The sequence below is a fragment of the Ixodes scapularis genome, unplaced genomic scaffold, assembly GCF_016920785.2.
Source record: "Ixodes scapularis isolate PalLabHiFi unplaced genomic scaffold, ASM1692078v2 PGA_scaffold5__190_contigs__length_132052651, whole genome shotgun sequence".
NCBI lineage: Eukaryota > Metazoa > Arthropoda > Arachnida > Ixodida > Ixodidae > Ixodes > Ixodes scapularis.
Genome location: NW_024609880.1, coordinates 51,285,465 through 51,313,331, shown reverse-complemented (window position 1 = coordinate 51,313,331; position 27,867 = coordinate 51,285,465). Strand labels below are relative to the sequence as shown.

At 45.1% G+C, this 27,867-nt stretch overlaps 1 protein-coding gene across 1 annotated transcript in view; it reads right to left on the bottom strand.

The window, feature by feature from the left end:
• Nucleotides 1–27,867, bottom strand: part of LOC120838348 (ras GTPase-activating protein 3) — a 54,704-nt gene that overhangs the window by 10,576 nt on the left and 16,261 nt on the right. The window contains exons 6-16 of the mRNA XM_040208220.2: nt 26,509–26,576; nt 24,395–24,704; nt 21,559–21,707; nt 19,491–19,605; nt 18,958–19,032; nt 17,915–18,145; nt 15,545–15,622; nt 15,339–15,422; nt 13,424–13,497; nt 7,170–7,276; nt 6,604–6,686 (exon numbers count right to left, since the gene is read on the bottom strand). Coding sequence (XP_040064154.1) covers nt 6,604–6,686; nt 7,170–7,276; nt 13,424–13,497; nt 15,339–15,422; nt 15,545–15,622; nt 17,915–18,145; nt 18,958–19,032; nt 19,491–19,605; nt 21,559–21,707; nt 24,395–24,704; nt 26,509–26,576 — 1,374 coding nt within the window. The remainder of the gene's footprint in view (nt 1–6,603; nt 6,687–7,169; nt 7,277–13,423; nt 13,498–15,338; nt 15,423–15,544; nt 15,623–17,914; nt 18,146–18,957; nt 19,033–19,490; nt 19,606–21,558; nt 21,708–24,394; nt 24,705–26,508; nt 26,577–27,867) is intronic.

The following is a 27,867-nucleotide window of genomic DNA, read 5'->3' as shown; positions in this document are numbered from 1 at the left end:
TGGGAATGTCAACTTTTGAACCGCTCCACTTAATCGGCGTGATATTTGCGGGCGGTGTTTGTAGCCATATAGAAGGAGGGCATGCAAAGTTCCTGCCCTGTGAACCAATTTTATGAGGTACTATAACCCCAGAACGAAGTAAAGCATACCCTTAGCTTTGCACAGAATCTGTTCAATGACTATCATTAAGAAATGGTGATGATAACCCCATATTTTTCTGGTGGAATGCATACTGGAATACCTGTTGCCGGTTACTATGAAAAGAAACTTCAGATACAATGCTTTTTTCAAGTAAAAAAAAAGTCACATGTGCTAATTTTTGCATATTACAATTTCTAACAATAAAGGAACATGAAAATGCAAAATCTAAGTTCATAGTAACCGTCTCCAAAAACTTTTTATCTATAAGCCCCCAAAAAATTAAGTCTCTCCCTAGTTTTATATTAAAACCAGTGTGTCGAACCGAAAAAAATACGGGTTCGGTTACGGTTCAGGTAAATTAATTTTGTTCCGGTTCAGTTCCGGTTCGATTAATTCGATCCGCGAACCGGTTTGGGGCACTGAACCGGTTCGCGAACTGGTTCGGAAATTATAAATGACAAATTGCAACATCAAAATAAATATCAAATAAAACATCTGAAATCAGCACATACGAGACTGGATACATCGTAGTGTAAGGCTCGGGGATTTCTACCAAAAATGGTTTCTTTATGTGCACTCAAAGGTTACCGACCGACGTTTATGCATTTGGACTTCATCTAATTGGGTCCGACGCAGTAGCTGTAAAATCCGCGACCTCCTTACAAACCCACTTACAAGTAGAACTCGCTAACTATCCCGCCACCTCGGCGTGTAAGCAATTGAAGGAACAGTGGGGAGAAAATTCAGCTTTCTTTATTTGAACTAGCCTTCGGTAACTCAAATTAGACCCTTAAAGAAGTTTTCATTAAACAAGATACGGAATATGAAAAACACTTCACCGAACGCAACGCCAGAAGGACGTAATAGGATAAATATTAAAATAGAAGAGTTCGCTGTCTCGCAAATATGTTAGCTTCTAAGTGCCTATACGAAACCGGATGCATTATTATCAAACTCCACAGTCTTTTCTTTTCTCATTCCGATGGAAGCAAGCTTCAAGAACTCGCGCGTTCTAGAAACGTGTTATGAAATAAGCACACAGCAGCATTTAGGATTTACGAGATTGTAGAAAAATAAAATCCCGTGACGCGATTTTTTTTTTTTTGCACAGCCTTCCAATTTTTTTTTTTCCGTGCAAGCCACGACTAGCGCAATACTGGTTCCTATGTCAAGATTCATGGATGCAGCGTTTGTCAAGATTCATGGATGCAGCGTTTATATTCCTAAGACTGAGTGGAGAAGAAAAATATGTAAGCGAGGTGTGTGTCAGTTGACGGCACTTAAAAAACAAATGGCATTGAAAGCACATTCATCGTCAACAGCGCGTAGCCGAACCGTTTTGACATGAGCCGGTAACCGCTATTTTTTTTCCGGTTCAGTTCCGGTTCGGGTTCATCGCGATAACAATATAACGGTTCGGGTTCGGGTTCAGTTCCGGAAAAAATACCGGTTCGGTTCCGGTTCGACACCCTGATTAAAACTATAAATTTTATTAAGCGAAATTTATGGCAAAAAGTGTAAAGGCCCGTTCACACTCTTGCGACCGAGTACGACTGAGTGGGACGAGATCTCTTACAACTTCTTAAATGTTTCTGGAATGAGGGAACACACTAACATTGTGGCGCCATCTATGCGGTGACCCTAGAACTGCATTTCACAAAAGCGAAGGTTTTGCGGGATTTCCGAGGTCAAATGTGCGTAATACCCATAGAAAGGCTCGTTTATAACATTGACAAAAGTTTTTCGAGCCAAAAAAAAAAAAAGGATATTGCGCGAGAACTAAAAAAAAATATGCCGGACCGCCGAGTTTACACTGCTTCCCCATAGATGGTGCCAGTGTGCTCTCTGGTTTAAGAAGTTTTAAGGAACCCAGGTTTAAGAGGTCGCAAGCAGTCGCAAGAGTGTGAATGGGCCTTAAGGGGGGATGTGGGGATGAAAACCCAACTTTTTTATTTTCAAAGCCAAGTGAATGAAATTTTCAGGGTATGTTTATAGCATGAACAATCGAATAACAGCAACATTTCATGGTGCTGCACTTATTAGTTCTAAAGTTAGAAGAGTTTTTCCAATTTATTTTAATGCCTCCTTTGTTCCGAGCATAAAGTAATAATGAAACACAGTAACAGTGTGTAATTTGTTCTGAGGATTCCTGGATAGGTACTTAAGGGCAAGACAAGGCCCTTTTTTTAAATTTCATTTTAGGAAATATTTGCCGCAACATTGTATTTTATGTGATCAGCGGTCCTCACATTGATGCAAAATAATTGATTTGTCATAAATAGCTCGGACATTTTTTTTAGAAAAGGGGCTTGTCTTGCCCTCAGAAATTTATTCAGCATCTAGATTAAAAAAACAGCACAGAAATCCATCACACAGTTCTTAAGTTATCACCTGAACAAACACCAAGGTAAGCAAAAAATTCAATTTTGAGAAAACGGCACTTAAAGTTCCACTTCAGTTTTCAGCGTTAAAACGCCCCTGCAGAATAGTCTGAGGTGTCCTTTTGCAGTCTCTTGTTCTTCCGCTGTTCAGTCTTTGCTTGTTGCCTCTTGTTGGCCTTGCGTACCCGCATGGCGTCCTTTTCAGCCGCCCGCCGGAGAGCTAAATGAGCTGGCTTGAGCCCCAGTGCCTCAGAAATTGTCTCAGTCGCCCTGTACAGCCCGGCATTAAATCTCAGCACTGCCTCATGCAGTGCTGTTTCAACAGCAATTAGTGAAGCGTGCTGCTCCTTAGGCATCAGCGACCACAGCACCGAGTGAAAAGATTCGGACGCGTTCTGGGTCCTTGCCCCCATGCAGCGCTCAAGCAGTGATCTCTCTGAGAGGCGTTGATAGACCGGCAGCATTGCTTCAGCAACAAATGCTGGGAGGTTGTACTTGTGCTGGGGCTGAGGTTCACTCTTCGCTTCAGCAACTCTGTGCTGGCACCACGACTCGCTTCCGTCCGGGCAAAGTTCATGGTGGGGATTCTTGTCTGTTGATGTGACATGGTAGTATGTCGCCATCACTGCTCGCTGCATTTTTGTTAAGTCATTGCAGTTGTTCCTTAGGGCCCAACCATAGTAGCCTGTCAGTTTGTCGATGAGCACCTTAGTCAACTTGCCCTTTCCACCCAGAGGCTTGTCACTCTTTTGGACGATATTTCGGAGTGCGGTTCCCATCCTCTTCTGAACATGGTTCAGGCATTCCTCCTTTATGATAGGGACAATTCCGTATACATTCTCTTGCGAGAGGGCTGAGAAGGTCCTGCTGTCCCCATCCGAAACAAGCGTTGTGTAGCGCAGGTCGTGCTTCGAGATTGACCGCTTGAAAAGAATCAGAGCGGCTTCTACCTCCATCTGTCCCGATTTGGCGTCAGTGTTTTTCTGGCAAATGTGGTGTTGGTGCCAGGTGTGGTAGTTCTGGTCTCCAGGCTTGGGTCCTATCTGGCATCCAAGGCACAAGTTCGACAGAACCACAGCATCCAAGATGAGGCCAGTGTGGTACTCGATAACTGCACCAACACCAATGTGGGACGTGTAACCACGCTTGTGCCATGTCCCATCATACATTATGGTGACGTCTCTGTGGAAACCTGAATCCATCTCCTTGTAGATGGTTTTTACTGCTGAGGCCGATTCAGAATAAAATTCTTCCAAGCATTTTGCCTCTGGCTCCTTGAAAGTATTCTTGAGGTGCTCTTGGAAGGTCTTATGGTGGAGACCCCTGTGAGACACATTCATTGCCGCCCATAAATCGTTCAGAGCAGTCTGCCCCTTTCCAATTTGCTTCACTGCCATCATGGCTCGAATGTTGACCTCAAAGGCCCTGGAATCTTGCTGGCGTGGTGAACTCCATGAGTCTGCTATGATGCCGCAACGGGGACACACGACCTCCAACTTCAGTGCCAGCCCAAGCTGGGTGCCTTCTCGAATGGCCAATCCACTCTCCAAACAGTTCTTGCAAACTGTACAACACAGCAGTTCATTCAGAACATCAGTCTGGATAAGTAAAAACTTTGCACCTGTGCTTGTGGCAGACGACACCGTTCCGGGTGTGGGACCACGCTGCATGGCCTGGAGCTTCCTCTCGGTCGCCGACGTAGAAGAAAGTTCGGTTTGGACGGCATCACGACGCACAGCTGCCGCTTCGATCTCTTCTTGGGTCAAGAAATGCGTCCGCAGATGAACACTGGACGATGGTTTCTCTTTCATTGTCGCGGACGCAAAACTGGTGCTGGCGATCTCGGAAGACCCCGCGGCGCAGAGCGAGCTCGCGGGCCCTTGCGTACTCGCAGCGACAAATGCTTCCTCGGCGACGGCTGGCGCCGCGGTAAACTCGTTGTGGGACATATCAACCCGATCGTCGTCGCCGGTCGGCCGAGCTGAGTCCGACTTCGCCATGCGGACAAACTTCATAGATCGCTTCCGGCTGCCAAAGGCGTGCATAGTCTTGAATTTCATCTTCCTCCGCATCGTGCGCGATCACAAAATACGCAGGAAAGACAAATCGAAACTAGTAAAGGGGCGATAAACGATCGTAAAGGTGGCGAAAGAGCGAAGCGGAGCTGGAGAAAGCAAGCAGACCACTGAGTTAGCAGACGATGCGAACAGGCGACGCGGGAGAAACCGGTCGGTAGAACGGCGCTCCGGGAGAGGAGGAAGGCCGCGTTGGCCAATGACGACCTCGTATTCTGTTGAGCGCCCGCTTTAGCCAATCACGGCTCTCCGATCGCGAGAAGGAAAAACACCAGCGACGCGGGAACCACGAGGCTGACGCCATTTTGAAAGAAGGCAAAAGAAAGAGAAAGAAATCAGCTTCAAAACGGGACCAAGATGGCGGCCGCCAGCCGAACGAGGCGGGAGCGGCGACCGCGCAAAGTTGGGCTTGTTTGGTGTGTTTGATTGTCGATTTTGAGCTCCCGCGGCCTCGTTAGTAATTTTTTTAACACATTTCTAGCGCGAATTAGGTGCTGAAACTTACAGAGAAGATAGTTTATGGAATAAAGAACCCGAAAATGTTATTTTCCAAAAAACGCCATTTTCGCAATTTTTTGGTTTCCAAGACCCGCGTCCCCCCTTAAGGGAGAAAAACGCCGTCAAAGTGCTCGAACCTCAACCTGTTCTTTAGCATCAATAAACTGGAAAGAATTAAAAAATATATATATATGCAGTGTGAACAAATGGAACTTTCTGGGAATATTCTCTAGGTGTTGGCAGATGTAACTATGCCACTTTTCAAAATCAACTTCTTCTGCAGAAGTTTGTTTTCTTCTGGGTAGTGTCCCTCTTTAATGATCTTGTCCTATGTGTTGGTCGAGAGTGTAACATGTCACCTTTCTCATGAAACCAACCCCTATAACGCATTCTGTGCTAGATGGCCTGGCTGAGACATTCCATCGAACGCAATGAGCGCGATAGCACTTGATGGGTTTTCTTTAACGAGCGGCACTTGCTGTCGGAATGATATGCAATGTGACACACGCTAAAAGTATTATGAATGTACAGGGTGCCTTATATAGCGGCCAGGTTCTTAAAATTGACCGCAAAAATTGGTTTCTTAACCTATCGCTCTATAATTTTGTGCAGCGTTGCCCACAGGGGGTGCATACTTTTATGAAATTTGCAAAGAGCAAACTTACCTAAGGAAAATGTAAAAAAAGAAAAAAGCTTAACTCCTATGGAAATGCAGCGAAGCCACCGGTCTTCAAACAATAGGGCACTGTTTGGCAGGGTGGACAAGAGATGGCGCAAGCGGTCGCGAGGCCAGCTGCCGCCAACGAACGAGCATACAGCGTCGAGAGCCAGCCTCATTAGCATTAGCATTAGCACATCATTCACCAATTTTCGCGGTCGATTTAAAGAGTCTGGCCGCTATTTGAGACACCCTGTACACATTGCGACACTGTTAGCGCGAACACGACATCGGCGCATTTTTGCATTTTACTTCGAAATAGTATTAGCGAGCACGAAATGTTATCGCTTACATTATAGAACTACATCAGCTCTTTCTATAGCAATCATAACTTGGATGACATCCCTTGGTTTCAAAGAGAAAAACTGGAAAAACCGGCGATCGCTTGTTCGCGCTAACAGTGTCGCGCTCTGTACAAAGGACTTCTCTTCTACTTCATCCATGTGCCTCTTCTTTGGGGGCAATGCATCATTTCCTCCAAAACACTGCCGCGCACACAGTCTGATTGTAAAATGCCTCCGCACCTACTAGGTTAGTCTGCCAAGATGCAGTCCTGCACATAACTGCACCCCTCCTGAAGGTCCTGCGACACTCGAACAACACTGGGTCGACTTAGGCGGCGTCTTCTGCGGTCCGTCATAAGGCAAAACTGCGCTAGCCACTTTGATGCTGTGACCGAGGTCACGAGAGACCCTACACCGTTTCAGTACATTTGTCGTCGGCAAAAAGACAACTCGTAGACGAGAGTTTAGCGAGAAGCAGAAGCGTACAAGAACTCCAGAGCACTCACATTCTTCATCTTGAACGAGTCTTCCTGGACTTTTTCCACCCCCAGGATCTCATACAGTGGGATTGTACACAGGGGACTCGAGTCTGCGAGACAGTTCACGGTACGATCACACACTGGAGCATTGCCCCGCAACTGTTCCCACCACGCTTCGCAAGTCACGCTTGCCAAGGATGCACTGCAGTCCCCAAGTTAAGGCTGGTTCACATATTTTCCTTTGAGTTAAGACAAGTGAACATATTGGCACGCTAACGCCATCTATCGGATAGCGCCGAAACACTTCCGATCCACATATTTATTTTTATCACTTTTTGCGTATCCTTCTTTTCCCATGTGCATGAAATAATTTTGACGACGTTAAAAGCAACCGTTTCTCGTGCGTAGGATACACTTGATCTCGCAAGCACCGCAAAACCTTTAGTCTAGTACATACGCGGATCAGACCTACCCTCAATGTAAGCAGTTACGAGCGAGCACACGGCACACTAGAGAAAACTGAAACGCAGATGTGTGAACCAGCCTTTACCGAGGTTGCAGCCAATTGCAGTCACCTTGAAGGTGCTCCTCACCTTTTGTCTTGGAGTAGTACAGCTCCTTGGTGGTGAGGCAGAAGTAGCGCCGCTTGAAGTTCTTCAGTCCCAGCTTGTTCCGCCCCTGGGCTCGCTTGGTCATGATTCTGCGACGGTCGTGGAAGGGCTTTTTTTTCACGCCGACTCTTTTTTTCTCCCACCAACTTTGGTGGCTGCACAAAACATGTATTATAGTAGTAGGCCTACAAACTACAAAGCTGAATAACAATTTAGCGAAAGAAAACAAGAAGGGAGACGTCAACGGAAAGCGTGACTATGAGTGATGCGAGTGAGCGACAAGAGGCAAGTTATACACTACTAGAAACAAAACCTTACAACTGCAAGCTCAATATTTTGCAAATGTATCCAAATATGAAGGTACAACATTAAGAGACCCCACGCCTATTGCAGAATTGAGCTCGAATGTTTCAGTTGGCGTCTAATGACAAGGGGCAGTAATGCTTACACTAGATTTGTCGTGGGAGCTTTGCTACCGCACTGACTTCCTCGCGTTTCCTTTCCAGAATGTATGCAATTTCGTCGTAACCTTTCTAGCCAAAAACGAGCAATTTACGGGAAACAGAACGACTGTCACTGCCTTCGTGGTCCCAAGCAAGGCGATGAGGCCGAATCTCGCTATGGCACTTTTTCTTTTTGCCAGCAAGTAATGCAGCAGTTAAAAAAAAACTCTGCCGAATTACTTCTAATAAGAAACAACTATCCATTGCATATTCTAATAAAGCTGTTTGAGCTAACAGCTTAATTAATTCAATAGCGTATTATGGATTGGATCTAGACACCATTAAATCTGATCTACATATGCATCCATACTAGAGATGAATGGAGTGCCTTAAATCGTGAATCCAAAGGGCCTAAAGACTTGCTCGATTTGTTGGTGCAGCCAATTTTTAGAAATTTGTGATTGATTCTATGCATTTATTCAAGTTCTAATCACCCGGGCAAAAGTCACAGAGTCACTTGACTGTGGATGCATGCGCGGCATCTGGTATTCTGCAGAACAGCGCTACAGCGGGAGCTCAGAACGCATTCCACGGCCAAGTAGGCAAAGATGGCAGAAAGGAGAAGGCCATTATTTAGATGGTCTGTAACTTCTCAAAATTTCCTCCCCTCGAATATTGAAGTACTTTTCAGCGGTTTACAGTAGCAACGAGCAATGATCAAAATGGTGGCAATGAAGACATGCGAGTCGCATCTCAGGCAAAAATCAGTTCACTTCCAGCTGGATTATGGAACTGGAAATGAGGCAGTCCAGCTGGATCCCAGCTGGGTCCAGCTGAACTGACTTATTTTCAGTTCCATAATCCAGTTGGAAGTGGACTGATTTTCGCCTGGGATGGTAAAGCATTGCAGGAAGAAACAAGACAGTGCTTAGCACCAGTACTTACATAAAGCAAAGCCTGAAAGACCAGGAAAGAAAAGCAGAAAGTGGGACACATGTAAATAAAAGATCTCAGACTGCTACAGAGGTAGGCAGGGGCACAAAGAGAGCCACTTATTCGTGCAAGCAGAAAAATCATTCGGGCACTCGTCTAACACAGGTTTTCGATCGACTAGCACTGCTGAATGGCAAGGTCTTGAGAGTACATAAATAACGACACTCAAGAGCTCGTGAAGGTTAGGCAAACATTCAGCCACTGTGCTTACATGTCTAACACAGGTTTCCAATCAACTCCGACACCCCTAAATTGCAAGGTTTTGAGGAGAGAGGAGAGTTCTTAAAGTAAAAATGCTGAAGAGCTCACAAAGGTTAGGGTGGGTATTGTGTTACTAGGTTAGGCTGGGTGTTGCAATACTAAGGTTTGGAATTTTTGGCGTAAGTTATTCGCAAACCTGATTACATTCTATTCAGTAACAACAGATTTCTTGAAATTTTCAGCACTTGAATGTACGCCCAATTTCACCTTCCCATTTAAGCATGATCAGGACTTTCTATTCAAGCCATTGAAATATTAAAAATAAAAAAGGTAAACAAACATTGTTAACTTTAATTTGAGAGCTGCCCATTCTGCACCTTGCAAATATTCAACCGGACTCGAACATTTGATGAAATAACCAATGCTTGGACAAAGAACAAATAAGCGCCACAAGGGACATGCAGAGAGGGTACAGAAGTTTTAAAGAAAATATAAAGACGTAATGTGCTAACTTCAACACTTAGCATCCTCAAGCAAAAAAGGCCGCATTATCTTTTAGGCATATAATGGGACTATACCGAAGAGTGCCAAGTTTCTGAAAATCGGGACATTACCAGAAGTAAGCTACGATAAATGCAGAATTCACAAAAAAAAAACTACTCCAAAAAGAACAAACCCCCCCTTCGAATTTGACCTAAAAAATATACCGTACACTCCGAAAAACCAAACCATAGTCAAGAATTATTCCTATCATGCAACAAAAAAAAAAAAAGAAGGAAACTAGAACTAGTAGGTACTCCTGTCACTGAATGACCTTTCATAGAGGCACAAGCAACCTAAACTCAACCTTTTTAAAAGGTTTCCACTAAAAAAAAGCCAAAAATACAGAATCCAAAAGTAGCAGAATGTTGCAAAATTTATGTACTGCGGCGACTGTTTATAACGAAGTCGGTTATAACAAAATAGCGGCTATAGCAAAGCGATCACGATTTGCCTTCCCCAATTGCATTTTTTCAATGTGTTTGTTTTTAGCGAAGAAAATTGAGCAGCTCCTGCAGATATAGCAAAAAAAAATTCTGATAATTTAAAAAAGGTTTTAGGACACCTAAGCACTTCTTATGAGTTCCGAATGCGAAAGCACGAATGTCATTCTTATGCTCACTTAGTTCGTCTGCGGCATAGTGGCGTGGACAGTCACTAGGAACCTTGACAGCTAGTGACGGAGGTTGTCTCGTCTACGGCCACGACGAGAGAAGGGGGGAAGGAGGAACTCCCCTTTTTCCGAGAATCCCTTTTGTGTGTCGCAGAAGTCGCCATTGTCCCCCTACAATATTATAAAAGATTAACCTGTCACTCAAAATTCATACAAAAGCAGCCGCTTCGGTGGCTGGAACAACTAGGCCATCCTCTCGACGTCAGCCTCGCTGTAGCTTTGCTCGTCTTGAGACGACCTACGTCACGATTGCGTTGGATGTCACGTGGTCTCCGCTGGGCCTTCTCCGAGCGCTTGCCAGAGTGGGCCGTTTATAACGAAAAATACAGCCACCAGGCTCAAAATACAAACGCACGATTGTCATTTACGGATATTGTGGATCATATTCAACCTATTTTTGAACACGACGGGAATATTTCAAATTTCGTTGAAGTATCCCTTTAAGGGGACAGTGATACGTATGCGCTTCGGGCCAAAGGAGATTAAAGACAAGTTTTTCATCTACACAGTGGTTTCTGGTGTAAAAGGTAAGCGATTAATTGGTCTAACAAGCCCGTAGCTTTCACTTGTAGAGATGAAAAGCTTGTCTTTATTCTCCTTTAGCCCGAAGCACATGCATTTCACTGTCATCTCACCTGCGAATGGAGGTCTTTGACATCATTTTCGTTGCATGTGCTTGCGCACACCAGTGGTTGCTGGCTCGTGGAAAGAATGTGTGCTACTTATTATGGGCACTAAATTCTTTGGTTCAGTATTAAACAGTCTAGTGGCGCGTGCTTGCCAGCGGGCCGGCAAACAAGGTACAAACTAAACACACAAAAAATAAAGAACCCGAGTGCATCGATGCAAGACATTGCGAGCCAGCCTCGAAACGTTCTTGGAGCGCTTTGTGCAACGACTGAACTCGAGACAAACAAGCGTGCTGTGCGGGTTCAGCATGCATACATTGCCTTCTTTGCTTTAGCTCTCTTCTCTTCACCAACTTTCTTGCGCGACAGATTTTTCATGTACTGGAATCCCTCTCGAGGGAAAGCCAACCAAGAGAAACCTTGGTAATCAATCACAGAGCAGTCTTTGAGTTAAAAATTAATTTTTGTAGTAGCGTATGTTTAAAAAAAAAACAGGAATGTTGATGAACATGCGGCGGTCCTTATGTTTCGGTTTAGGAAGCTCCATATCTGTAGCGACGTGCGGACTGGCAGGCAGGACCAAAGATAGTTTTCCCACGGCCGTTGCTTTCAGAAGCGAGTGCTTCAGCTGAAAAAGAAACTCCCGCTGCGCAAAAACATAATTTCGTTTCGTGACGGCATGGCTGGTACCCAGCACGTTAGCGTCGGAGCGTCCGCACACGCCCGCATCTATCGTCAAAAAACTTAAAAAAAAAAACAAAAAAACATGAGACGAGATTCACGAGACGACGAGAGCCCGAAAGAAGAGACAGCCGGAAAAACCATGCGAGACCGGATGGACGATTGATGTAAGTAAAGCAAGGAGGCGAGCTGGTTCAATACTGACATTTAAGTTTTGTGCCTGTCCTTACGTCCCCTCTTTTTCCCGGCTCCGGAGTTACAATGTCACGATTGATGCAGGGTACTTTGTATCGAGTGGCTGCTTGCGATACCTTGCATACTCAATTACGGTACTCAGTTTAGTTTTGAAAGGCGACCAAAACTGGTCCTTTGGCGCAGGCATGGCGCACATTGCCCATATTTTGGCAAAATGTAGCAGGACTTTGGAATACGTTTTAGCACTAAAAAAACAGGGACAAAGAGGCGAGAAACAGACAGCACAGTGCACTGTGCTGTCTGTTTCTCGCCTCTTTGTCTCTGTTTTTTGAGCGCTAAAATGTATTCCAAATTCCAAAACCAACTAGCCCAACAATCGACTCTACTGTAGCAGGACGTAGCAGGGTTAGCCCCTTGGCGCAGTTTGGCGCAATTGGCGCAGCAATCACATCACTGCGTACCGACGGAGACGACAAAAAGAACCTAGATTTGAGAGAGAGAGTAACTCCATTTAATGGCGGATGCCTCCTGGGCAGATGGGCTCAAGTGCCATATCATTTGGTTATCTAGTAGCCAGCGTGGCAAGAAAGCTGGGCGGAGAGGAGATGGTGAACGCTTTCGACTCCTTGCAGGCTGAAACTCATTTTACAAACGCAGCCCACAAATCACGTGACCCTGATCGACCAGTTGCCCCCTTTCTTAAATTTAAGCTCTCTATATCGATGAAACACGAAGTTCAGCGATAACTCGGTCACTCAGTGCCATGCGCGCTTTGTTTGCTTCGTGTTTCGTGTCGGCGTCACTAGTCTGTGCAAAAGCCTAGCTTGCACAAGCACCGATTCGGCAAGTGCAAGCACCGTCAAGACTCGCCATTGGGGAAGACAAAGGTTACCTCCCTGAAACAAAAGTGCGTCGCCACCCTCAACGAAGTGTGCATCGACGTAAAGAATGCCGTTCACCGTCGGCGTCCTCCGCAGCGGCCGTCGCAGCTGTCAACGGGACTCTTAACACGGTTCGTACATAGCTCGCAGGATTTTCTAAATTGGAGCTTCTCGCAGTTAAAGAAAAGCGGCTCCGATCTAGCAGAGAGCACATGAAGGGAAGCCTCAACCGCTTTCTGCAGGCACAATAAACATGTGCCCGTGTCAACCCGTGTTATACTTTTTAATGCGAAACCATTAGCTGTCCCATGGAGCGAACCAACGTCGTCAGCTTTGAAGCCGTGCCAAACAGCCCCTTCCCCCGTCCCAATGTCGTCTGTAGCGTAAATCTGATGGATAAGCTCCCATTGGCTGGTGCGCGTCATCAAGGAACGAGGCTCCCATTGGCTCTCATGCGGTTCCAAAAAACGACACTATAGAAGCCCTCTTCACGGAGGCACAGCTCCCGCAGCGGCCCGGTCACCGGTAAGAGGTTTGGCGGCGCGGGCCTGGCCACGGAGCCCGCCAAGGCAAACATGGGATAGGGTGCACGGTGCGGCCAATTCACAAGAGCGCGTGCCCAGCCGTTGACCGGCAAAACGTGGCCATCCATGCCACTACGTTGCAGACGAACCAAGGGAGCAGAAAAACGACAATCATGCTTTCGCATTCACAACTCGTAAGAAGTGCTCAGATGTCCTCGGACTTTTTGTTTTTCTGCGTGTTACTTTTACGGAGTTTAGATATAATGAAGAAGCGGATATAGCGGAGTGATTTAAGATTCCCGTCGACTTCGTTATAACCAATCTCGACAGTACTACGTATTTCAATAAAAACATCGCCAAAGTACTGCCCGACCGACAAGCAGTGTCCAAGCAACGCAGAGCAGTAGGACTGCTGCAACTATGCCAACTTGCCGTTTCCAGAAAGCAAGCAGCACCACCAAGGAGCAAACACTCACCCTTCTTTGAGGACGATGGAAGGTGTGTCCAAGTTCCGCATGGGGACGTTCTTCAGAGAGATCAGCTCCAGGTACTGGAACACCAAAACACATCGCTTGCATATTGTACAAATGTCTAGACGTCAGAAAGTTTGTCAATGCCAGAAAGACACGACTAGTGTCTTCAGTGAGGCGGGGCAACTGCCTAGAGTAGCACAACTGCTCAACTAGGATTTACAGTGCGCATTAGATGGTAACGATTACGTAAACTTATACTTGTGCAATTTTTGTCCATATTGAAACCAACAGAACTGAGAATTAGCCTACTAACAATCTTCAAGCCTGCAGCACAGGTTTTCATTTCAGTATAACCTTACTGCCACTGACCGCAGCTGCCCATCATCGTTTTTCTACTCTTCAAGAGCAGGTACAGTTGATTACTATTGACAATCACTACTGCCCACCATTTCAGACAAGGTGACCCAGTCGCTATCAATTTGTAATCCATGCGATGATGACAACTCACAAAACAAGTATCTCAAGTTTATGGTACATTGATGACCTCACAACAATTTGTGTAAAATGTTTGAGCCTGTGTCGCCATTTGTAGAATACCGTATTTACTCGCAGAATGAACACACTTTTTTTCCCGAAAAATCGATCCAAAGTTCATTACGCGATGTAAAATTTTTGCGTCCGTATGTCCGTATTTACTCGCATATAGAACGGACTTTTATCCTGAAAAATCGGAGTAACTTCTTATCTCTTTGCGCGCGGCTCCCGACCCCATAACCAAATTAAGCAGTGAAAAAAAAATTTTTGTCTGTTAATTTTTTTTTTTTTTGCCGTCTTTTGCAAGTTGTTTTGTTTGCTTAGGGGAGGGCTCTCCGCTTATCTTTATCTCTTTAAGCGCGACGCACGACCCCCGTAACCAAACTGCGCTGTGCAAAAAAAAAAAAAAAAAAAAAAAAAAAAGCTTTTCTTTTTTTTTTCTCAGTTCCGTGGTTTTTTTTCTTTTTGCCGCCTTTTGCAAGCTGTTTCCTTAGAGGGCTTCTCCGCTCCTCTTTCTTACCTCCTTGCGCGCGGCGCGCGCCCCAGTAATCAAACTGCGCTGTGCAAAAAAAAAAAAAAAAAAAAAAGAAGAAAAAAAGCTCCTCTGTTTTTGTTTTCTCTCAGTTCCGTTTTTTTTTTTTTTTTTTTTTTCGGTTTTTTTTTTTTTCGTCTTTCGCAAGCTGTTTCGTTCGCTTAGAGCGCTTCTCTTTCTTACCTCCTTGCGCGCGGCGGCGCGCGAACCTAAGTCCAAACTGCGCTGTGCAAAAAAAAAAAAAAAAAACTTTTCTTTATGTTTTTTTTTTTTGCTTCCGTTGATCTTTTCGAATTTTTTAACGCCTTTTGCAAGGCGTTTTGTTCGCCCACGCTGCCCGTGCATTCGCGACCTCGCTGCACCAGGAGAGGAAAGTGCGTTCATTTCGCGCGCGTGGGGGGGAAGGGGTCAAAATTTTGAAGTCCAGTTCGGGGTGCGTTTATTACGCGAGTGAAAAAAAAAGTCGAATTTTTCAGAGCCGACTTGGGGGGTGCGTTCATTACGCGAGTGCGTTCATTGTGCGAGTAAATACGGTATTAGACAGGTTGAAAGCATGTTGGGCATGCCGGAAAGTTGTGCGCGGGTTGACCAAACATGTGTACAGAAAGACAAGCTATAAAACCAACAGGTTTTTAGGAAAAGTTCTTTAACTCATGTTCATTTTTGCCCAAATTCTCGGAAGATTTGCAAACTTTCTTGGGATCCCTGAAGCATACTTTGAAAGATCCCAGACTATCTAGCAGTAGAGCCCCAAAAAGCTAGTAGCCTCATTGGCAACTGGTCAGGGACTGGCAACTGGCAACTAGTCAGGGACCCAATAGCTAGTAGCTTCATTGGCAACTGGTCTCTCACCTGCCGTACAGACTCTTTATGCTCCTCCGTGATGAAGTTCTCGTAAAACTCCTTCATGTAGTCCTCCTTGTAGAATGGTTGAGCCTGGCACCCAGAAGGATCAAAAACCCAACAATTACGAAAAGCATGCGGACCAATAACTTCAAAGATGACTTCCGGCACGGCAGAGGACAACCGTAACTATGGAAAGGGGGCAGCACACTCACCGCTGTGGAGCTGACAAGGTTGCCCAAGGTTTGGATGGACTTGGACACTAGTGTCAGACTCCGGTGGGACTGCTCGTCCTAGAACCAAGAAACGGAAAACGAAGGATCAAGAGCACTTCATTTTGAGGTGAACGACAAATAACTTTTGCGAGTGACACTAAAACGCTTACGAAAGAAAACTTAGCAGAAGACTAAGCAGCGAATGTTGTTGCAGACATAGCTATCTATGACATGCTTAGATTACAGCACAGACCAAATTTTTGGGGATCGAATTTTCTGTGCTTCCATCATTTTCTTACTCCAGAGGCCCCGATACTTCCTTATCTTGAGGAATACCTATATCTGCTTTGGATAGCAGCTGAAAAGCTCCTGCCTTCTTCAATACTGAATTGCTACATTAGTACAGAAGACTTCCAGATTTTGTTAACAGCAATGCAAACCTTAGGGTGTGTTTGGCAAACAGCTATGCATCAATGCGTGGCCAAGACACTCTGAAATACTACTCCTTCAACTACGAAGTCACTCTGCTTGGGTTAGGAACGATCGAGAGAATTTGGCTGCTTTGAGGACCCCCGGAGGGTACCAAGAGGGGAACCCCGTGTTTCTGGAAACCCAGTTTGAGGATTTAAGATACAGACCAAGGGAAACATTTAAATCTCAAGGATCCCCTCTCTGATTTAACTGATAGCCCAGGAACCCCTCCCAATCTCGACACTTAGGCAATAGAGGAGGGCAGGAGCCTACAGCTCTGCACATTCTAAGCTTGTAAAAAGAGGTATAGTGAGGTCATGCCTTAATAACTCGATTAGCAAGTCATGCTTACATTCAATGCAGATGAGCTTTGACATACAAGTATCAAGGCTAAGGCCCACTGGATATCCTCTACCTATATTGACGTCAGTAACCGAGGTTCTTCTCAGAGAAAACAAGCTCGGTGGCGCCGCAAAAATACCCAGAGATAGGACAACCAGACCGGCAGTTGTGCCATATGCATAATCTATCTCATGGTCTAAAGAAAATAGCAAACAGAGCAAATGTGAATGTACTAGTGTTTTCAGCACCACACAAACTTCACACCCTCTGCAAAAAAGTAAACACCTCCTCAAACAGCACCGTCAGCTGCGCAGAGAAACACAGATCCAACTTTGTCTCATGTGTTGAAGGGGTAGTCTATTCGTTTCCCCTTTCCTGTGGAAAAGAGTAGATTGGACAGACTGGGTGGTGTTTAAACGACCGCCTGCGAGAGCACAACAACAACATTGCCAATGCCAACTCCGGACACCTAGGTATTCACTGTAGGGATTGTGGCTGTTTTGCGCGACTGGACAACTGTGCTGTGTTAGGCAGGAGTAAAAACCAGCTCACCCGAGAAATCATAGAAGAGGAGAACACTGCAAGACGGGAAGTCCAGTGCGTTAGCACGCCATCCTTAGCTTTATCGGAGAAAGAACTGCATTATTTAGACAGAAGGTGTTTTTGACAGTAAGCCAGTATAACCACTGGTTTCTTTCTCTTTGTTTACTTCTGATATTATTTAACAACTAATTTTTGTAACTCTTGGACTTTCTGCATTGCACAAACTATTTACGCCAACAGTGTAGTCGACAGTTAGACCAGCATATCACCTGGTTTATATATGTCTGTGATTAATTTTGCAATTATTTTTGTAATTTTTGTAACTCTTGGACTCTGCTGTATTAGCATTATTCGCCTTTATTTTCCTTTTTTTTTTTGTCTTCTATTTTTCTTTTTCTATTCATGTCCGTTTTTCTTTTTCTTTCACCTTCCTTCCTTTGCCTTGTCTTTCCCCTTTTCTCCCTTGGCAACCTATTCCTCGGGGTCAAAGAAGGGGAAGTTTGAAATACAAATTAGTTGATAGTTCAGCACTGTGCGAGTAATTTTCTGTGTATTTGGATTTTGATTAATTGTCTACCTGTGCGCTGGTTCGTAATGATGCCTCACTTACCAACTCGCCCAATCTGCAGTATTAACAGCCTACAGACCTTGTAGACAGTAATGCACATTCCTAATAAGTGTTTGACTCATAGCTGTGCATCAATGGGTGGCACAGATCCACTAAAAGAGTGCCCTAAACTGGGAGAACACTTTGGTTAAGGGCAGGGATGGTTGAGGAAATCCGAAAGCCCGGGGAGCAGATGAGAGTACTACCCTGGAGAACCCCCGTGCTCCCAGGAACACAGCTTGAGAACCCGTGGCCTAGCCTATTCTGCAGGTCGTGGCGACTGACACTCCACAGTTCCAACAGAACGAGTAAATGCCCGGGCTTGCTTCGTAAGCGGCACAGATGTTCATCAAGCGGGCGCGACACGGCTACCGGCACGACGGTGGCAAGAAGTCAGTGGAACTCACGATGGGGTGCGAGCAGAGCTCGAATAACTTGGGGCTGAGGATGGCAGCTGCAAAGAAGCGGAGGAAGAGGAAGACGGAGATGACCGAGTACTGGAGCTCCTTGCGTCCCGGGAAGCGGTCTGCGGCCAGGCCCCGCAGCATGGAGAACAGGTCGCACAGCTCCCAGGGGCAGGCCACCCAGGACCGGGTGATGGCCCCCAGGGCCTCTCTTACGTAGCCACGCAGGTTGCCCTGAGGAGGGCCGGGCACAGAGTTAGAGAATTTCCCGAAACCACCGCAGCATTGCCACGCACGTGCCGTCGGTACAAGCTGCTTCTCCAACAGCCAGCCTTTGAGACATGTTTCCAGTATGTGAAACGTACCCCCGCAAACAATTTAAGCCGAAATGCTCGGTCCAATATTTTTCTGCGTCCGCGGTCCCCACGAGCTCCGTTATCTTTTAATTGGTCAAATGGTTTGAAGTACGGAATCTCAACTTTGCATTCCATTCCTCGTTTGAACCACAGCTCTCTTGAAAACTGGCAGGTATGCAAAAGCAGCCTGAAGGACATTTGCAGCTCATATTGTCTGCAATAGTACAGTGCTCCCCTACCTTGTATTGAACACGAAAACTGTGTCTCATCTCATGGCAGCACTACCCTGGCAACAATCAAAGAGCCGCCTCATGGCGCAGCGCTCAACACAACAACCCGAGCTGGAGAGGCCACTCACTGAAGGCCGGAATCGCGGTTGGACTGGAGACAGTGCAGCAATTTTGTGTTAAGCAATGTACACTTATCACCACCACCCCCCCGCACTACAATGCACAAGCAGCTGCCGAAGACAGACATTTCGACCTCGGACGTCTGGCCCCTCATGCCAATCCGTAAAAGAGTAAACTGATGTTTTTGAAGCTTCCCAATATAGTACCTAAAGTTGAGAAAGCTGCACTTCTGAAATGTAACGATTGCCAAATTGCACTCGCCCTCCACCAAGAACCAAAATGGCGGCACCCACAACAAAATTTGAGAATGAAGTGACAATACTCTAAGTGGAAGGCTCACCTCGTTTGCCTTCAGAGACTCGCCATCCTTGAGCCTGGAGGGGTCTATCTCGCAGGGCAGGTGCTCGGACAAGATCTGAAACGAGGGCATGCTTAATAAACTATTTGTGTTGCGCATACGTTTAGATGGCGGGACGATAGTCGGCCCCTGTGGGCATCCGGCGTCTCCGCCATAGAAGAGAACTTCGGCCAGTGCGGTACGACCACTAGCCCGGAGTCTTTAATGCGCATTGTGAGGTAGTGATACACGACCGCATGCGGGTACGATCCTCGTCCAGATTGAAATGAGCAGGAGTGGGGATCGAACCCAGGATCCCCGAGTTTGATCTCATTTACACGGTGGTTTTTCCGCAATAAGCCTCTGTCAGACTGTGGGCGGCTCGGCCAAGGCGTCGTAACCTGGTCGGTCACGGTCGAGCGTAAATTTGTGGACCGGGTTTTAATTGAGTACCCTTTTTGTGTAACGTCGCGAACAAGGATGAGTAAGGAAAAAAGTGTAAGGCCCCGCGTTCGGAGAAAGAGAGGGGCGCTCACCTTGGCAATGACTGCCTTGAGAGTATCCTGCAGGTAGAGCATCCCGGTCAGCTTCATGTACTCGTCCACACACTTGGACACCAGGGTGTTGCCCCGGAAGATGGTGTGTGGATCCCTGCACGCGCAAGCAAAGTCAGTTCTGTTTGAAAATCGTTCACGCGAGATGGAATAAAATCGAAACAATGAAAACCGCCAAAATAGACGACACAGTGATAATTAAGTCGAACGATATAGTAGGACGTTCGGACCAGTAGTGTAAAAAAATATTCAAAATGGTATTCCACGTCGTCAGTCACAAGTTGAACGTCCACTTTAAAATAAACCCGCAGAAATTATTGTAAGAGGATTAACACAATGTAGTACAGTAAAACCTCGTTATAACAAAGTTGAAGGAGCGGTCGTAATTATTTCGTTACAACCATTAGTTTGTTATAGCCAATGTCCATTTCTTCCCACTTTTAGCAAGCAAGGGGAATTATGATTGCTTTGTTATATCCATTTGTTTGTTATATCCCATTTCGTTATAACGAGGTTTTAATGTATCGCGCAAATATTTGAATAATAGTTTAGAATAATACGCTCACCAATATTCGCTTTATGATGAACCGCAATATTAATATGTTTTGAAGGTGCCTGCCTAACATACATTTTATGTATGTTAGGCAGGGAGAGATATCCTGACAACCTTCATGGCAGATTAGCCCGGTTGAGCACGCTTTTTACCGAGCACCAGTGCACTGCGGAGAATCAACACCTGTGGCAGCGAGCTCCGTGGGCAGTGCTTTCCCGTAGCACCCCGGTGCTCATTTAGAAGTGCGCTCAAGGGGGTAACCTGCCGAGACCAACACTTCTGAAAGTATGAATATCACAGTTGCATGCTTAAGAGAAAAATGCACTTTCGAAGCGCGATGGTTCACACGCATGCCTGGTGCATTTGGAAAGAGATGGAAACTTTGTAAATGTTGATATCTATGTTGCAGCAAATTTTCAAAATTAGCTGTAGTTATGTTGCGAGCATATACTATAAAATACCGAGGAAGCACCCACCCGACTCTCACTGAAAACTGGGTTAATCTAGAAATGGACACTTGTTCCATCAAATCGGTAAAAACCAAGGTGGCAGCCAATAAAAAGCTCTGAAGGAAGGGCGAACGAAATCGGAGAAAGCACGTTCACTTCCACGTGATAAGGCCGTCATAGGGTGAATATTTTCGGCCAATGCCGGAGCTTCGGGGGGGGGGGCAGACGTTTAACGTATAATATGCAGAATTTCCAAGTTTGGGAAACATTAGTAGTATACGCTTGTACGAGGTGGGCACTTCCACATTATTTTATGTATATTAGGCAGGGAGAGATATCCTGACAACCTGCATTTATCATTCGTGATTGTCTTTTTTTTTTTTCTTCTAGGATTGAAGATAGTTGCAGATGGCAAGAATTATAAATACCCTCGATTAAGTGTAGCTGGGCATCTCTATATGCTTAATTTTTTGTCAAATCTATTGTTTATTTATTATTCCAACGTAAGCATCGGACCTTCTGAGGCCACAGTCTATAAATATAGCTATGAGATTAAAATTAGCTTAGCAATGGACAAGCAGAAGCTTGGGAACATCCTTCATGAGTTCAGCTGGGTTTTTGTTTGTAGTGAAAAGACTAGGAGAAACTATTCGATATTCGATTAGAAAATATTCGGCCAAAATCACTATTCGCTTTAGATGCGCTTCGAACTCAAAATCCACAATTCGCACATGCCTAACACAATATGATCTGGTCAAGGGACAGTCCATTTCAGTCATGGGCAGGGGCACCATCTGTTGCCGTCAACGCTAGCTCACCCCTTGTCAATCGCTTCCCCTCCATCTATACAATCAAATCGTGCACGACACAACAGCATCATAAACACAGCACGCTTCAAAGCTTGCGCGTGAGGTGGGACAGCCGAGAGTTCATACCTCGCCCCACCAGCGGGTGCAGCGTGCTTGTCCACAGTAACCTCGTCGTTGTGCCACGACACCTCCTTTCGTTCGTTCAGCAAACTACCACAAGGACAGCAAGGTAAACTCACGCGACTCCGGCCACCTCGCAGCCAGCCAGTGCCCTGAGCAGGGGCAGTACCGAGCTGTGGCTCTTGAAGATCTTGACCAAGGGCTGGGCCGCATCGTCCTTGTGCTGAACCATCTCACCCAGGATGTAGGCTGCACTCGAAGTCACCGGCTGGCAGGGGACGCAGACAGAACAGACGGTGAGAAAGAAAAGTTTACTTGAGGGCCACTGAGTAAGTTACGCCCGGCATATCGGCACTCCCTTTCTGGAAGACGGAGAACAGTTTCCTGCAATCTCAGACAAAGCTTCGGACGACTGGCAACAGTGACTGTAAGTTCCAACATGGCTGAAGTGACGTCACTCTGCGCTGCAACTTATTGACTGACTTGGTCTACTCTACAGTAATGAAGAGATTCAAATTATGGGACACGGAAGACTGTATAATATTTGCATGAAAGTGTTCATGCAGAGCGTTTCCATGATTTCTGGAGTGACTTTTTTGTCTTTCCCCACCTACAACGAGTGAGTGGAATTCATTCTTGAAATGGATCCTTCCTAGTCTGTTTATTGCCTCCCCTTCAGCTTGGCCCAAGAATTAGAACAACTCTTTCGAAGCCTTCATGATTTGGTTTTTATAAGTTGTAATTACGATTCTGTGTTTTCGGAGTTTATTTTGTGTAAAATTCAGAGGACGTTTTTCAGAGTTTATTTTTCGCTAAAAATTTGGGGTTTATGGGAGTTCATTCTTTTTATTAGATTTTATATTTCCCTAAATTTGGAGTTTAATATGCTAATTTCCAAATTGTTTTAATTGGACTAAAAAAAAATATTCAGACACAAACATACCCTTAAATCATAAGAGCTCACCTGTGTCAAATGACATTTCCGCGGTTGCATTTGTGTCGGCGCCCCTGCCATTGGCAATACTAACTGTTAAATGCCAAATATTGCATAAAAGTATTGCTTCAATTAATGTCACTACTTTGAAATAACTAAACACCGGTGGACGTAGTTGGTGGGAAGCATTGAAGCTCCAGCTGCCCTGCCACCAAAAATCTACAGGTTTGTAGCTTTCACTCCCCTCTCCAAAAACCAGCAATAGTACTATGCTCCAAACTGGAAATCGTAACAGTGGCTTTTGTCATGATCCAGAAGCACGATGACCCGTTGTTCTGAACGAACCTTGACGACATAAATCCCCAGGACCACTGACCCTGTGCTCTCACAAAGTTTATTATTAAAACACCGATCTTTTGTGCTTTCTCTTGCCTTTTTATTTTGCCATAGTGACCCCGAAATTCCGAGTTTCACAAACAAATCCAAATCAATGTAAATTTTACCGGCGAGCGTTTTTCCTAGTTTTTAGGACGTATGCGAAAACACGGAATTATAATATACCATTGAATATATGCAACATCACTATGAGCAGAGCCATGTCAAAAAATGTATTCTAGAATCAGTGAAAAAATAAAAATTGTATGCTTTTATATCTTGCAGCATGGAAAGGCTCCAGCAAATTATGAAAGATCTTAACCACCCATTCGTCATCAAGGCCATACATTTGTGGTGTCACCAGTTCTAGTTTCAACTGTATCCTCTGTAAACACTGACATTTGTACAGTGGAACCTCGATTAGGTATGCGTCCCTGGTTTATGCGACGTCCCGCATTTTACAACGAATTTGCCTGGTCCTGACAAAGTCCCCATAAAAATAATGTATTAAACGTTTGGTTTCTACAACACGTGATTATATGCGTCCCGCGTCATACGACGTTCCGGCGGGAAACGCACAAAGAATTCGACGGCTGCATGAGGAGGGGGACAGTGGCACGGCAACGCAGAAAAGTTCTACAAGCTGTGTGCAGTCTCAGAGGATTCAAAAACACGCCGCTGGCAACCCGAGACAGCCACAGCACCGGGAGGGACCAGGAGACAGCACTTCTCCTTCTCCTCCCTGGGTTGTGAAATGCCTCGACGCCGCTTGCGTCCTTGCTCCGCTCATCCGATTGTTCTCCCGTCTCTCTTTTACCCTTGCTCTCCTCTGCGGGCTACTTTCTCCAAATTGTTGCTTCTCCCAGGATTGACCACACTTCTGCTGGTTGCCGCCGTTCCCGCTTTCGGAAAGCGCGAAAAGCGACAAGGATCCCATCATCGCGATTGAGCATGCCTGCGAATGATGTCCCGCAAACGGACACCATTGACGACAAGAAAACAGATTATTAGCTTAGACATGATTTAAAACCTCCGCTTGTCTTTTTCACTTGAGGCCGGTCACTGTATTCGTAATTACTGTCTTTTCGGATGACACGACTCGCAGATTATGCGACAATTTCGCGCAACTTTACTACAACTCTCCAGTTGTAGTAGCCGAAAAAGTAATAACTAGAGTTTGTAATAACGGGAGTTTAAAAGTTACGCATCTCCGTCTCCAGCCGTAACAACCAGGAGAGTGATGACCGGAGTTTGTTATAACCGCAGTTTAAAAGTTGTAACTGTTTTTGGTCGTAATAACAAGAGTAATGATTGCAGTGTGTAATAACCGAAGTTCAAAAAAGTTGTGTGTGCCTGTCTCCACTCGTAATAACTGGAGTTGGTAATAGCCGGAAAAACAAAACACTTCCAAGGTAGTACAGTGGAATCTCGTTAATTCAAACTCTTAATACAAACTCGCGGATAATTCAAGCTACCATCCAGGTCCCATCATCCCTGTTTCTACAAAGGAAACTCCAGGTAATTCAAACTTTGCATTATTCTAACAAAGTTCTGGTTCCCGTCGGGTTCCAATTAATGAGATTCCACTTTATTACAGAAAGCCGTTGCCTCCAAAGGTAGGAAAGAGAAGGGGAGTGCCCTCGCACCTTGACGTCTGGGGACATGAGGAGCAGTTCCCTGAGCTCCCTGTAGAAGTGACTAGAGAAGACCCGGTCCGAGGTGAAGAAAAGCTTGAGCCGGAGGGAACCCAGGGGAGATGTCGTGGCCTGCGTCTGTTGCGCCTGCTGCGTCTGCTGCTGCGTTTGCTGCTGCATCTGGTCCCTGGGCTGCAGCAGGTACCAGGCCTGGTGCGAGCCCCGCTCCAGGTCCAGCTCCCTCAGTGGGATGCGCACCTCCCCGAGGAAGGCGCTCCCAAACATGCCCCCGACCCCGCTCAGGTCGTGCTGCAGGCACACCCTGCATGCACCCACACGTGGCGTATTAAATCCCTTTCCTCGTCCTTAATCCCCAATCTCTTCCCTAATGTTCCGGCACTGCATGGTTTCTGTAGATTATCTTTAAAAACTGGAAATCTCACGGTGAAATGACAGTTGACGAAGCCCACGGATATGTGGGGAAGAAAGGCAGTCCGCTGCCAGAAAAGGGGCTCGTTTTCCCATTGAAAATTTCAGAAAATTGCGTATAGCTAGGTCGTATACTTTTTGGTTTTAACCAAAAAACACCAATAAGTATCTGCCGGTGTCAAAAATAAAAAAATCGGATAAAATAAAAAATACTATGTAGGCATTCGTCAGACTCATTCTTTTTTTTTTTTTACGGTCGTCGCTTTGGATTGACCGTTAGCATAGGTGTCCCAAGGTTTCTTAGTAATCAAGATGTGTTTTTTCAGTCAGTGCTGGTTACTTTGACCTTCAATTTATGTCCCCAAAAATTTGGCCTCGTTGTTCCCTTTCGTTGATTGCCCCGTTGAAGGTTGCCCTCCCTCTTTGTGGACCCTAGTTGGGTGGTTCAAAGCATCTTTCATATTGTTTGGGACAAAGCGTGTTCGAGGAGGAGGGGGGGGGGAGGACAGGGTGGCATTGGTTTTTAAGGCGAAAGCCTTGTCTCCCATTACGCAAAAAGGCACCAGCGTTGTGGCCCAAAAGGTGGCCATAAAAATATGTCATCGAGCAAACGTCACTCAGGGTCAAAGCGGACGCGCCCCAGAAATGAAACACAAAGAAAAGCACAGCAACGCAGATGCTTCATGACGGAGGCCGTGGTGCCCCCGCCTGCGCAGTGGAGGAGCGTGACGTCACCGCCGGACCTGTGGGACTATCATGCTTTCACATTCCTACGTATAAGCAGTGTTAAGCGTCATCGGCGTGTTCTTTTTAGTCCAGACGTGTTCTTTTTAGTCCAGATGCAACCGATGCTGCTAGGAGAAAAGGGGACCAACCAAGCAGCCACAAAAGTGCAAGTCACTGGGCCTTTTCTGTTTGATTGCTTCAGCAATAATAGAGCACCTACAGTAACATGACGAACCTTGAGGGTGCACTTTTGACGCTGTCTGATTGGCCCCATCAGCTCTTAGTGACGGCTGTGTCTGGACTCAAGTTAAAACAAAATCAATTTGCTTCATTTTTTTTATAGGTCGGTTTGGAGTTTTTTGTGTGGGTTTTGTATACAAGGTCGTGGTTGTTGTCTTTATCTTGCTCGTTGTTGACCCTGTGCTGCTTTGGAAGCTGCATTTACCAGACTGGCCAGTACTCTCCCAAAAATGTAGAGCGGGCGTTCTCGAAATTGCGCACCGTCAACAGAAAGAAGTGGACAGGAGTGACAGATGCAAACCTTGGAATGTATGCATGCATACATTACAATAATGAAGTGTGAAGAACATTGTATATCAGATGTAAATAAAAGCAAAACCATTTTTCGTCTCAATAGTTCATTTCTATTCGCAATTTTTTCCATCGATAAAAGCCGTTTTAAGAGTCTGTACCAGACCGTTCACTGAAATGCACTGGTATTTGGGAAATAAATAAACACCGAAAAACATCCGTCTACTTTTGGACATAAATAAACACCAGAAAGTATACGGCCTACTTATAACCTTTGAATCAAAGCAACGGCAAGCTATGAAACTTTGGCACCTGGTTCAGATTGCTAGCATTATGTTAAGGCGAAGGCTGAGCGTTAAGCGAGGCATAGTTCATGTTTGCAATGAAAACACTACATTATTTTTAAAAGACACCTAATATATACTATAACGGCGACTCACCTGAGCTCAAGGTTGCTGAACTCATCCCTAATCGACCGGATTTGTTTGTCTGACCTTTGGGGTTTGAGCTGGAAGAGAGGAAAAAAAAGCAGCAGCTGTCACATGCGAATATTACCTTAAAGGGGGACATGGGCCTAAATTTCAAAACAATGTGAAAAAATTCATTTTTCAATTTTGAGGTTTTCGGATTTAGAAACTAATAATACACCCTTACACTAAATTTCGCTATTATGTGCCAAATAGCTATCCTGATATAAAATATTTTCAACACATTGTGAGGCAGTAACAAAGTAAAGGAGTTCAATGTTTGAATGCATTTTTCTCAGTTCCAATTTTTGCTGCTAATTTCGTACGAAGGAATCTTTTGTTAGAAGGTAAAATTAAAATTATTTGGATACCACAATCAAGATGTTTCTGAACTGAAATTTACTGCGGAATCGGGCTATCTAATTTATTTTGTTTTACATTAAAGTTCTCATTGAGAAAAAAAGTTTGCAAAAATTGACATAGGACAGATACAGTGATGTGATTGGTCCGAGTCATTTTGGAGCAGCTGTTGGAGCAGCCAAAAGTCAATTTTGGAGTGGCAAGAAGAACTTTTGTTTTTCATTCTTATTCATACCAATGCAGACATTATGAAGATAAATGTGTCGGCGCGTCCAACTGAAACGTAATGTCTACATTGCCTTCTCACTTACGTGCAACCCTTAGTTCGCATCAATTGCACAGCAGGAGGTAGTCCCTCAAACACAAAACTAGCGTTTAGTTGCGCAGAGAACCACCAAACACGGTGAGAAGGTGAGTGAAGAAGGACAGCACAAACTGTTCTGAACGGTTATTTTAGGTACTCAATCTCACTGAAATAATACAATAATATAGAGCCCATATAGTAATGGTTCCTTCGAGTTCTTAAGGTTGTAATAAAACAGCAATTTTTAATTCAGATAAAAAACAAAGCACTTGTTATTTGATTATGATCGTCAATTACTTTTCTGTGTAGAACTTCATAACAAAAACGGCATGTGAATGAAACTTAAAAACAATCCCGCCGTGCTCATTAAGGTTGTTCCCGAGCTTCCATCCACTGTTCCTGCCAACTTAGTTATAACTTAATCACACCTGTATAAAAGGGATTGCTAAACAAATCAGTTGGCATAAATAAATAAATAAACATATGAAAGAGAGCATATAAATGTTCTTGCACTACTGAAGTATCCTAGCTAAATCTCGATATGAAAAAAGGTACCGCCAGGATATTGTAGTCTATCATACATACGAGCCAAAGTTGTATTCGGGAATTGTGTCGCGTCTCACTCTGGAGGAGTGCTTTCCCCTTAGCACGGTGGTGCGCTGGGGCGA